The sequence below is a fragment of the Triticum urartu genome, chromosome 3A, assembly GCF_056163025.1.
Source record: "Triticum urartu cultivar PI428250 chromosome 3A, HENAU_Tu73, whole genome shotgun sequence".
NCBI classification, from domain to species: Eukaryota; Viridiplantae; Streptophyta; class Magnoliopsida; order Poales; family Poaceae; genus Triticum; species Triticum urartu.
Window position 1 is genome coordinate 608,585,985 of NC_141875.1, and position 13,906 is coordinate 608,599,890.

The 13,906-nt window shown below is 39.8% G+C and overlaps 1 protein-coding gene across 1 annotated transcript; it reads left to right on the top strand.

The window, feature by feature from the left end:
• The first annotated feature begins 587 nt into the window (after positions 1–587).
• Positions 588–1,124, top strand: LOC147980777 (uncharacterized). The gene has a single exon (XM_087516952.1). It carries the CDS (start codon positions 603–605, stop codon positions 1,122–1,124), a length of 522 nt encoding a protein of 173 aa, XP_087373078.1. The 5' UTR covers positions 588–602.
• The last annotated feature ends 12,782 nt before the right edge of the window (positions 1,125–13,906 follow it).

Sequence of the window (13,906 nt, forward strand, 5' to 3'; positions counted from 1 at the left end):
TCTGCAGCCTCCAGCCGCCGCCGACGTCGTCCGCGCGCCTCGCTTTCCCGCGCCTCACGGATCTATCGCTGCGCGATTGCACTTACTTGGAGGGGTATCTCCAGGCTGTGATCGACGCCGCGCCGTCGCTAACCAGACTTGTGCTGGTGAACGTCACTACTAAGCCGCCGAAGCCGCCGGGTTCCGCCGATGGTTCCTACTCCAGGTCCAAGCCTTCCAATCTGCCCCTCCGCCTCCGCTGCCGGACGGTCACCGCCTTGGTGCTCGTGGTCAGTTTCTCCTTGGAGGAGCTCAAAGAATCCCGTGAAATCGGCATACAGCTCGACATGCCGATCCTGCGCTCCTTCCGCTACAAGGGGTTCCCCGTCAATCTCTCGCTGACATCGCCGGCGCCGGGGCTGGCACGAGTCGACCTCGACACCAATCGCCGCGAGCAGAACTTCTATAAGCCCGAGCCTGCGGCGCGCATGCTCGCGAGCTTCTCCAGCACGAGGGCCCTGAAGCTGCACCTCAGCATCGAGGAAATCGTCTCCGACGACGAGGTCATCCTGCCGACCTTCCCGAACCTGAAGCTCCTCGAGATAGACGGAAGCTTCAAGTACATGGACATCAACGCGGACTACGCAGTGGCGACGCTGCTCCGCGCCTGCCCGGCGATGTCGGAGCTCCGGTTGAGGCTAAACATGGCATACGACTACGACTACGATCGGCAGATGCAGGCACCACCTGGGGGCCCCTTCGCCCAGTCCATGGAGAGATTCAACAGGCTCGCGTCCATGTGCTCCGAGCATCGCGACGACGTGGAGTTCGGCGGGGTCTCGGAGCTTGAGGACGCCTTCACCGACGACTGCGAGTTCAGCTGCCTGACGACGAGCCTGCGGAAGGTGACGCTGCGGTTCAAGTCCAAGGAGCTCAACAGCTTCCAGGTGCAGCTGGCCAAGTTCCTGGTGGAGAACGCCATGGTGCTAGAGGAGATGCACGTCGAGGACGGGAGCCAATTCTGGCCGGACCACCTCTGCCACAAGGTCGCGAGATGGAGATCCGATGCGCTCCGGAGGAGGAACCTGCCGGATACGGCCGGCTTTCGCGTGTACCAGCTCGCTAATCCCGCTGTAGATCCTTAAAGCAAGGCCAATGTATTATGTATCGGTGCAAGCCAACATCCACGTACGTGGATGCTAGGGAAAACAAAATCGCTGCAATGTACCAGAAATGCCTTTTTTTGGTGCTCGAGGCTACATGGAACTCGTTTTTGTTTTACTTTTGAGAAATTTAAAAAAATGAATATCATTACCGATGTATACTCCATGTATGCAAATTTTCATGACGAAATACATTGACACCTGAGCTACACAAAAAGACAAATTGGTGATTTTGAATGCGTGTAGCTCGCAAATCAATGTATTTTCACTATATAAAACCAACATTTTTCGCTTTTTGTGTGTAGCTCGCAAATCGATATATTTTCATGAAATTGTACACACATATTATATATCCGTATCTCAATGTGGATTTTTTTAATAATATTTTGAAAATCTGAAATGTGATATCTTTTATGTTTCAAAAAAATGCCTCCATGTAGCCCGAGCACCGAAACGCTGCATTCGCAATGTATAAAAATGCAAAAGGGGGGACTCATGAGACATATCTCCTAAACCAATAGTAACAACATCCTTTTTGCAATCTATCTTAGCATTAACAGTGTTCAAGAAGGGTCTACCAAATATAATGGGACAAAATCTATCTTGTGGGGAATCAATAACAAGAAAATCAGCAGGATATTTAGTTTTTCCACACAAAACTTCAACATCTCTAACAATTTCAATTGGTGAAATAGTACCTATATTGGCAAGTTTAATTGTGACACCAATATCTTCTATCTCAGCAGGTGCAATATCATACATAATTTCTTTGTATAAGTCATGAGGTATAACACTAGCACTGGCACCCATATCACATAAGCCATGATAACAATGATCTCCTATTTTAACAGAAATAACAGGCATGCCTACCAAAGATCTAGGTTTATCTTTAGCACAAGGTTTAGCAATTCTAGCAGTTTCATCACGGAAATGAATAACATGCTCATCAATATTATCAGACAAGATATCTTTAACAATAGCAATATTAGGTTCAACTTTAATTTGCTCAGGAGGTGTATAAGTTCTAATATTGCTTTTACGAACCACAGTTGAAGCTTTAGCATGATCCTTTATCCTAACATGGAAACGTGGTTTCTCAACATAAGAAGTAGGAACAATAGGATCATTATAAGCGATAGTCTTTTCTTTAACTTCAATAGGTGCAGCTACTTTTACTTCTATGGGAGGATGATATTTAAACCACTTCTCCCTAGGGAGATCAACATGAGTAGTAAAAGATTCACAGAAAGAAGCTACTATCTCAGAGTCAAGTCCATATTTAGTGCTAAATTTACGAAAAACATCGGTATCCATAAAAGATTTAACACAATCAAACTTAGGTGTCATACCTGACTCCTTACCTTCGTCGAGGTCCCAATCTTCAGAGTTGCGTTTAATTCTTTCCAATAAATCCCATTTGAATTCAATAGTGTTCGTCATAAAAGATCCAGCACAAGAACTATCGAGCATGGTGCGATTGTTATCAGAAAGCCGAGTATATAAATTTTGAATAATCATTTCTCTTGAGAGCTCATGATTGGGGCATGAATATAACATTGATTTAAACCTCCCCCAAGCTTGAGCGATGCTTTCTCCTTCGCGAGGCCAAAAATTATATATATAATTGCGATCACGATGAACAAGATGCATAGGATAAAACTTCTGATGAAATTCCAATTTCAATCGTTTGTAGTTCCATGACCCCGTATCATCACATAGCCTATACCATGTAAATGCATCTTCCTTCAAAGATAAAGGGAAGACCTTATTCTTAATAACATCTCCGGGCACACCTGCAAGCTTAAATAATCCGCAAACTTCATCCACATATATTAGGTGCTCATCAGGATGCTTTGTTTCATCTCTTGCAAAAGGATTAGCTAGCAGTTTTTCTATCATACCCGAAGGAATTTCAAAGCAGACATTTTCATTTTCAATAGGTTCAGTAGGTTGAGGAGCAACTCTTTGCTCTACTGGTCGGGATGAAGATACCCCAAACAAGCCCCTGAGAGGATTACTTTCCATAATAACAAGTGACAGTAAATTTCAGCACACTATATAAATTTTTCCTTACCAAATTCCACCTACCAAAGGCGCTTCACTCCCTGGCAACGGCGCCAGAAAAGATTCTTGATGACCCACAAGTATAGGGGATCTATCGTAGTCCTTTCGATAAGTAAGAGTGTCGAACCCAACGACGAGCAGAAGGAAACGATAAGCGGTTTTCAGCAAGGTATTCTCTGCAAGCACTGAAATAATAGGTAACAGATAGTTTTGTGATAGGATAATTTGTAATGAGTAGCAAGTAACAAAAGTAAATAAAGTGCAGCAAGGTGGCCCAATCCTTTTTGTAGCGAAGGACAAGTCTGGACAAACTCTTATATAGAGAAAAGCGCTCCTGAGGACACATGGGAATATCGTCAAGCTAGTTTTCATCACGTTCATATGATTCGCGTTCGGTACTTTGATAATTTGGTATGTGGGTGGACCGGTGCTTGGGTGCTACCCTTACTTGGACAAGCATCCCACTTATAATTAACCTATATTGCAAGAATGGATCCAAATCAGCCCCTTACGAAGCAACGCATAAACTAGGGTTTAAGCTTCTGTCACTCTAGCAACCCATCATCTACTTATTACTTCCCAATGCCTTCCTCTAGGCCCAAATAATGGTGAAGTGTCATGTAGTCGACGTTCACATAACACCACTAGAGGAGAGACAACATATATCTCATCAAAATATCGAACGAATACCAAATTCACATGACTACTAATAGCAAGACTTCTCCCATGTCCTCAGGAACAAACGTAACTACTCACAAAGCATATTCATGTTCATAATCAGAGGGGTATTAATATGCATATAGGATCTGAACATATGATCTTCCACCAAATAAACCAACTAGCATCAACTACAAGGAGTAATTAACACTACTAGCAACCCACAGGTACCAATCCCGAACTTGGAGACAAGAATTGGATACAAGAGATGAACTAGGGTTTTGAGAGGAGATGGTGCTGGTGAAGATGTTGATGGAGATTGCCCTCTCCCAATGAGAGGAGCGTTGGTGATGACGATGGCAATGATTTCCCCCTCTCGGAGGGAAGTTTCCCCGGCAGAACAGCTCCGCCAGAGCCCTAGATTGGTTCCGCCTCGTGGCGGTGGAGTCTCATCCGGAAAGATGGATTATGATTTTTTTCCTCATCGAAAGACTCCATATAGCAGAAGATGGCCATCGGAGGGCCACCAGGGGGCCCATGAGGTAGGGGGCGCGCCCCCACCCTCATGGGCAGGGTGTGGCCCCCCTGGTGAACTTCTTGCGCTCAGTATTTATTATATACTCTGAAAATGACTTCCGCGAAGTTTCAGGACTTTTGGAGCTGTGCAGAATAGGTCTCTAATATTTGCTCCTTTTCCAGCCCAGAATCCCAGCTGCCGGCATTCTCCCTCTTTATGTTAACCTTGTAAAATAAGAGAGAATAGGCATAAGTATTGTGACATAATGTGTAATAACAGCCCATAATGCAATAAATATCGATATAAAAGCATGATGCAAAATGGACGCATCAACTCCCCCAAGCTTAGACCTCGCTTGTCCTCAAACGAAAGCTGAAATTGAAAAATATGTCCACATGTTTAGAGATAGAGGTGGCGATAAAAATAAAATACGGACATGAGGGCATCATGATCATTCTTAGAACAGCAACTTATGTAATTCTTGTCATATGATTTCTTATGCTAGATTAATAATTCAATCACAATTTCAAGTATGAATCATAAACTTCATTGAAAACTAACAAACTATAATCTCAGTCATTGGAGCAATTGCAATTTGTCATAACATAGGAAAGAGTCAATATAAGAGCTTTTCAGCAAGTACACATACTCAACTATCATATAGTCTTTCACAATTTCTAACACTCATGCAATACTTATGGGTATGGAGTTTTAATTGGACACAGAGAAAGATAGGGGCTTATAGTTTTGCCTCCCAACGTTTTACCTCAAGGGTAATGTCAACAATAATAGTTCATGAAAACTCACATCCAATTAGCCATATATACCAGGATCTTTCCAACATGTTGTGCTTGCCAAAAGATAAAATGTAAAAAGGAAGGGTGAAGATCACCATGACTCTTATGTAAGGTAGGAGATAAAGGTAAAAGATAGGCCCTTCGCAGGGAAGCAGAGGTTGTCATGCGCTTTTATGGTTGGATGCACAAAATCTTAATGCGAAAGAACGTCACTTTATATTGCCACTTGTGATATTATGAAGTCTGTCGCTTTTATTTCTTCCATATCACACGATCGTATAAAGCTTATTTCCTCCACACCAATCAATCATACATATTTAGAGAGCAACTTTTATTGCTTGTACCGATGACAACTTACTTGAAGGATCTTACTCAATCCATAGGTAGATATGGTGGACTCTCATGGCAAAACTGGTTTAAGGGTGTTTGGAAGCACAAGTAGTATCTCTACTTAGTGCAAAGGATTTGGCTAGCATGAGGGGGGAAAGGCAAGCTCAACCATGTTGGATGATCCATGACAATATAATTTATCTCAGATGTAAGAAAACATAACCCATTACGTTGTCTTCCTTGTCCAACGTCAACTCTTTAGCATGTCATATTTTAATGAGTGCTCACAATCATAAAAGATGTCCAAGATAGTATATTTATATTGAAGGCCTCTCTTTCTTTATTACTTCCTATTAATTGCAACGATGACCAAAACTATGTTTGTCAACTCTCAACAACTTTTAATCATCATACTCTTTCTATGTGAGCCCATTACTCTCCATAAGATCCATATGATCTCTTTGTTTCTTTTTACTCCCTTCTCTTTTCTTTTATTCGCTCAAGATCATGGCAAAATAATCAAGCCCTTGACTCAACACTAATCTTTATTATATATAGCTCACGGAATCGATTACATAGAAGGATCATAAAGCAAAACTCACAACTAGATCATACTAAAACTTTATTCTACTAGATCAAGATATTACCAAAAGGACCGAACTGAGAAAAACGGTAAAGATAGGAGTGATGGTGATACGATACCGGGGCACTCCCCCAAGCTTGGCAGTTGCCAAGGGGAGTGCCGATAGCCATGTGATTATGTCTCCTTTGTTGGTGAAGAAGGTGGAGTCATTGATGATGGATAGTCGCACATCGAGCGTAGGAGGTCTTCTAACTTGCGGATAATGCCTTTGAGTGCGATGATATGCTCCTTCAACAAAATATTTTCACGTGTGAGATACTTATTTTGTATATGAGCTAACTCAATCATCTTAAAAACTTCGATCTCAGTTGGGGTAAGAAGATTGTGATCAAGTTGAAGGATGTCTTCTGTTGCCGGAGCTTGGTCCTCCGTGGCCTTCTTGATCCCTTCATCCTTGTTGATCTCCATGGGTTCTTCTCTCTTCAGCTCTATCTTCATTAGCCAAGCATCGTTGCCCTCATTGTTGGAGGAGGAGGGAGACGACATGATGCTTAGCTTTGACAACCCTGGCAGAAAACAGCTCGAAACAAGAACAAGAGATTTTTGCGTGATACGGTGGTCAAAACCTTCGGGAGGTTATATAATGAATTTTTATCGACCAAAATACGTGTCGTGTAAGAAAACGGAGTCTAGAGAGCACACGAGGTGCCCACGAGGTAGGGGGGCGTGCCCAGGGGGTAGAGCGCACCCTCCACCCTCATGGAGGCCTCGTGTCCTTCCTGGACTGCTTCTTATTTTTCTATTTTTCTAAATATTCCAAAACGGAGAAATATTGCCATAAAAACTATTTTGGAGTCGGTTTACTTACAGTACCACATACCTATTCCTTTTCGGAGTATAAAACGTTCCGGAAAGTGTCCCTTATGTATTCCTCCGGGGTTACGGTTTCAATAACATTGGTTTCAACATTTATAGGATTACCTGAGATATAATGTTTAATTCTTTGACCGTTCACCACCTTCGGATTTGTGCCTTCGAAGTTGTTGATTTTTATGGCACCGGAACGATAGACCTCCTCGATAACGTAAGGACCTTCCCATTTAGAGAGAAGTTTTCCTGCAAAAAATCTTAAACGAGAGTTGTATAATAATACATAATCACCTACATTAAACTCACGCTTTTGTATTCTTTTGTCATGCCATATTTTGACTTTTTCTTTAAACAACTTGCCATTTTTGTAGGCTTGGGTTCTCCATTCATCAAGTGAGCTAATGTCAAATAACCTCTTCTCACCGGCAAGTTTGAAATCATAATTGAGCTCTTTAATAGCCCAATAAGCCTTATGTTCTAGTTCGAGGGGTAAGTGACATGCTTTTCCATAAACCATTTTATACGGAGACATACCCATAGGATTTTTATATGTAGTTCTATAGGCCCATAATGCTTCATCAAGTTTCTTGGACCAATTCTTTCTAGATCTATTAATAGTCTTTTGCAAAATTAATTTGAGTTCTCTATTACTCAATTCTACTTGACCACTAGACTGTGGGTGATAAGGAGATGCAATTCTATGATTAACATCATATTTAGCAAGCATTTTACAGAAAGCTCCATGAATAAAATGTGAACCACCGTCAGTCATTAAATATCTAGGGACTCCAAACCTCGGAAAGATAACTTCTTTAAGCATTTTAATAGAAGTGTTATGATCATCACTACTAGTTGGAATAGGTTCTACCCACTTAGTAACATAATCAACAACAACTAAAATATGTGTATATCCATTAGAGGCAGGAAAAGGTCCCATATAATCTAAGCCCCAAACATCAAATGGTTCAATAACAAGTGAATAATTCATATGCATTTCTTGACATCTACTAATATTACCAATTCTTTGACATTCATCACAAGACAAGACAAACTTATGGGCATCCTTGAAGAGAGTAGGCCAATAAAAACCGGATTGCAATACCTTGTGTGCAGTTCTATCTCCAGCATGGTGTCCTCCATAAGCCTCGGAGTGACACTTGCATAGGATCTATTCCTACTCATGCTCAGGTACACAACGTCTAATAACACCATCTACTCATTCTTTATGAAGATGTGGGTCATCCCAAAAGTAATGTCTCAAATCATAGAAGAACCTTTTCTTTTGTTCGTATGTGAAACTAGGTGGTATAAATTTAGCAACAATGTAATTAGCATAATCAGCATACCATGGAGCAGTATGAGAAGCATTTATGACATTTAATTGTTCATCAGGAAAGCTATCATCAATAGGTAGTGGGTCATCAAGAACATTCTCTAGCCTAGACAAGTTGTCTGCAACGGGGTTCTTAGCTCCCTTTCTATCAATAATATGCAAATCAAATTCTTGTAGCAAGAGAACCCATCTAATAAGTCTAGGTTTAGCATCTTTCTTTTCCATAAGATATTTAATAGCAGCATGATCTGTGTGAATAGTTACTTTAGAATCAACAATATAAGGTTTGAACTTATCACAAGCAAATACAACTGCTAAGAATTCTTTTTCAGTAGTAGCATAATTTCTCTGAGCATTGTCTAAAGTTTTACTAGCATATTGAATAACATTTAATTTCTTGTCAACTCTTTGCCCTAGAACATCACCTACAACATAATCGCTAGCATCACACATAATTTCAAAGGGTAAATTCCAATCAGGTGGCTGAACAATAGGTGCAGAGATCAATGCTTTCTTAAGTATTTCAAATGCTTCTACACAATCATCATCAAAAACAAATGGTATATCTTTTTGTAATAAATTAGTCAGAGCCGAGAATTTTTTTGAGAAGTCCTTAATGAACCTCCTATAAAAACCGGCATGACCAAGGAAACTTCTTATACCTTTGATGTCCTTGGGACATGGCATCTTTTCAATAGCATCAACTTTAGCTTTATCAACTTCAATACCTCTTTCAGAAACTTTATGCCCCAAGAAAATACCTTCATTAACCATAAAGTGGCACTTTTCCCAATTCAAGACAAGATAAGTTTCTTCACATCTCTGCAAAACTCGGTCAAGGTTGCTTAAGCAATCATCAAAAGAGGATCCATAGACGGAAAAATCGTCCATGAAAACCTCATAAATCTTTTCACAAAAGTCAGAGAATATAGCCATCATGCATCTTTGAAAGGTAGCAGGTGCATTACATAAACCAAAATTCATACGTCTATAAGAAAAAGTACCAAAAGGGCAAGTAAAAGTAGTCTTTGATTGATCATTGGCTGACACAGGTATTTGAGAGAAACCAGAATAACCATCTAGAAAGCAAAAATGTGTATGTTTGGATAATCTTTCTATCATTTGATCGATAAAAGGTAAAGGGTAATGATCCTTTTTAGTAGCTTTATTTAATTTGCGGAAATCAATTACCATCCTATAACATGTAATAATTCTTTGCAGGATCAACTCATCTTTATCATTAGGAACGACAGTAATACCTCCCTTCTTAGGGACACAATGGACATGACTTACCCACTCACTATTGATACGTCTCCAACGTATCTATAATTTTTAATTGTTCCATGCTATTATATTATCAACCTCGGATGTTTTATATGCATTTATATGCTATTTTATATGATTTTTGGGACTAACCTATTAACCCAGAGCCCAGTGCCAGTTTTGTTTTTTCCTTGTTTTAGAGTATCGCAGAAAAGGAAAATCAAACGGAGTCCAATTGACCTGAAACTTCACGGAACTTATTTTTGGAAAGAAAGAAATACAGGAGACTTGGAGTGCACGTCAGGGGTTCAACGAGGAAGCCACGAGGAAGGGGGCATGCCCACCCCCTGGGCGCGCCCTCCACCATCGTGGGCCCCTCATGGCTCCCCTGATGTATTTCTTCTGCCTATATATGTATCCATATACCCTAAAACGATCGGGGAGCACAATAGATCGGGAGTTCCGCCGCCAGAAGCCTCCGTAGCCACCAAAAACCAATCAAGACCCGTTCCGGCACCTTGCCGGAGGGGCAATCCCTCTCCGGTGGCCATCTTCATCATCTCGGTGCTCTCCATGGTGAGGAGGGAGTAGTTATCCCTCGGGGCTGAGGGTATGTACCAGTAGCTATGTGTTTGATCTCTCTCTCTCTCTCGTGTTCTTGAAGGGGATACGATCTTGATGTATCGCGAGCTTTGCTACTACAGTTGGATCTTATGATGTTTCTCCCCCTCTACTCTCTTGTAATGGATTGAGTTTCCCCTTTGAAGTTATCTTATCGGTTTGAGTCTTTAAATATTTGAGAACACTTGATGTATGTCTTACCGTGCGTATCTGTGGTGACAATGGGATATCACGTGATTCACTTGATGTATGTTTTGGTGATCAACTTGCGGGTTCCGCCCATGAACCTATGCATCGGGGTTGGCACACGTTTTCGTCGTGATTCTCCGGTAGAAACTTTGGGGCACTCTTTGAGGTTCTATGTGTTGGTTGAATAGATGAATCTGAGATTGTGTGATGCATATCGTATAATCATACCCACGGATACTTGAGGTGACATTGGAGTATCTAGGTGACATTAGGGTTTTGGTTGATTTTTGTCTTAAGGTGTTATTCTAGTACGAACTCTAGGGATGTTTGTGACACTTATAGGAATAGCCCAATGGATTGATTGGAAAGAATAACTTTGAGGTGGTTTCGTACCCTACCATGATCTCTTCGTTTGTTCTCCGCTATTAGTGACTTTGGAGTGACTCCTTGTTGCATGTTGAGGGATAGTTATGTGATCCAATTATGTTATTATTGTTGAGGGAACTTGCACTAGTGAAAGTATGAACCCTAGGCCTTGTTTGAACGCATTGCAATACCGTTTGTGCTCACTTTTATCATTAGTTACCTTGCTGTTTTTATAATTTCAGATTACAAAAACCTATATCTACTATCCATATACCACTTGTATCACCCTCTCTTCTCCGAACTAGTGCACCTATACAATTTACCATTGTATTGGGTGTGTTGGGGACACAAGAGACTCTTTGTTATTTGGTTGCAGGGTTGCTTGAGAGAGACCATCTTCATCCGACGCCTCCTACGGATTGATAAACCTTAGGTCATCCACTTGAGGGAAATTTGCTACTGTCTTACAAACCTCTGCACTTGGAGGCCCAACAACATCTACAAGAAGAAGGTTGTGTAGTAGACATCAAGCTCTTTTCTGGCGCCGTTGCCGGGGAGGTTAGTGCTTGAAGGTATATCTTTAGATCTTGCAATTGAATTTTTTTGTTTCTTGTTTTAGCACTAGTTTAAAAAACTACAAAAAAATATGGAATTGAGTTTGCCTCATACGCTTCATATTTTTAATATCTTTCGTGAGTATGATGGAAAGGAAAATTGTGCCAAAGTGTTAGAAGAATAATGCATTAAAATTATTGTCACTAAATATTTGAATGATGAGCATGATTGCAATGTTGTTAGTATGAATTCCTTGAATATCCATGATGCTAATGATATGCACAGCCACAAGCTTGGGGAAGCTATGTTTGATGAAGATGATATTTTTTATCCCCCAAGTTTTGATGAGCAAATTTATTATCATGAAAGCATGCCTCCTATTTATGATGATTATATTGATGAAAGTGGATTAGGAGAGGTCATGACTTTATTTTGTGATGAATGCACTATTTCGGAAGAGGTTCCAATTGATTATGAGAACAAAGTTGCTATCTATGATGATTATTGTGATGACTTGTATGCTATAAAGAATAATGATATCCATGAAACTTGTTATCATGATTTTAGTTTTCAATTGGATTATGCCTCACATGATAATTATTTTGTTGAGTTTGCTCCCACTACTATTCATGAGAAGAAATTTGCTTATGTGGAGAGTAATAAAAATTCTATGCTTATGCATCATGAAAATAATGCTTTATGTGATAGCTATATTGTTGAATTCATTCATGATTCTACTGAAATTTATTATGAGGGAGGAATATATGCTTGTAGGAATTGCAATAATATCAAGTTTCCTCTCTATGTGCTTAAATTTTTGAAGTTATGCTTGTTTTGCTTTCCTATGCAAGTTGATTCTTGTTCCCACAAGTTGTTTGCTCACAAAATCACTATGTATAGGAAGTGGGTTAGACTTAAATGTGCTAGTCATATTCTTCATGATGCTCTCTTTATGTTTCAATTCTTATCCTTTATGTGAGCATCATTGAAATCATCATGCCTAGCTAGGGGCGTTAAACGATAGCGCTTGTTGGGAGGCAACCAAATTTTATTTTTATTCCTTGCTTTTTGCTACTTTTTAGTAATAAATAATTCATATATCCTCTGTTTAGATGTGGTTTTATGTTTTAATTAGTGTTTGTGCCAAATAGAACCTTTGGGAAGACTTGGGGAAAGTCTTTGCGATCATGCTGTAAAAAACAGAAACTTTAGCGCTCACGAGATTTGCTGCCATTTTTTATTGGAGAGTGATATTTAGTTAATTATTTATGAAGATGATTAATATATAAATTCCTCAGGTCCAGAGATTTATTTTAGAATTTTTGGGGTTCCAGAAGTTTGCGTTAGTTACAGATTACTACAGACTGTTCTGTTTTTGACAGATTCTGTTTTTCATGTATTGTTTACTTATTTTGATGAATCTATGGCTAGTAAAATAGTTTATAAACCATTGAGAAGTTGGAATACAGTAGGTTTAACACCAATATAAATATAGAATGAGCTCATTACAGTACCTTGAAGTGGTGTTTTGTATTCTTTCGCCAATGGAGCTTACGAGTTTTCTGTTAAGTTTTGTGTTGTGAAGTTTTCAGGTTTTGGGTAAAGATTCGATGGAATATGGAATAAGGAGTGGCAAGAGCCTAAGCTCAGGTATTCCCAAGGCACACCAAGGTAATATTCAAGGACAACCAAGAGCCTAAGCTTGGGGATGCCCCAGAAGGCATCCCCTCTTTCGTCTTCGTTCATCGGTAATTTTACTTGGAGCTATATTTTTATTTACCACATGATATGTGTTTTGCTTGGAGCATCAATTTATTTTGTTAGGATTTGCTTGCTGTTATTTAGAACAACGTTTTGCATCTTTTATTTCAATAAAAGTGGCATTGATAGTCTTTACTATGCCTATGTTACAAGTCTTCATGTTGCTGTTTGAAAACAGAAAGTTTACTGCTGTTGCAATAATTCCCTAGAAAAGTCAGAATGTGATAAAATGTTGAAACCTTTTGCATATTAAGCTATGATAAATTTACTACAGTGGTAATTTTCTTTCATAATTTTATTGGGTTAGGAAAGTATGGATCTTGCTGCACTCTGTACAGACTGTCCTGTTTAGGCAGATTGCTGTTATGTTTGCATTGTTTGCATATGTTTGCTTCTTTAATGATTCTATTTGAGGATAGGACTATTAAATATGAAGAGGCATTTAGTATGAAATGTTGAATAATAATTTTAGTGATTTGCTACAGTAGAGTATGATAAGGTTTTTGCAACGGTTTATACTAACTTATCTCACGAGTCCTTATTGAGTTTTGTGTGGATGAAGCTTTTGAGATTTAGGAAGACCGTGATATGAGAGGAATTAAGGAGACACAAAAGATCAAGCTTGGGGATGCCCAAGGCACCCCAAGATAATATTTCAAGAAGTCTTAAGCGTCTAAGTTTGGGATGCCCCGGTTGGCATTTCACCTTTCTTCTTCAACAACTATCGGTTAGTATCGGTTGATCCTAAGTTTTTGCTTCTTCACATGATGTTTGCTATTCTTACATTTCATTTTATTTTGTTTTGCTTGATGTTTGAATAAAATACCAAGATCTAAAATTCTTAAATGTTAGAGAGTC

Bases quoted from the DNA above. Each gene is read 5' to 3' on its own strand.
- LOC147980777 (XM_087516952.1), top strand. From the start codon at position 603: ATGGACATCAACGCGGACTACGCAGTGGCGACGCTGCTCCGCGCCTGC.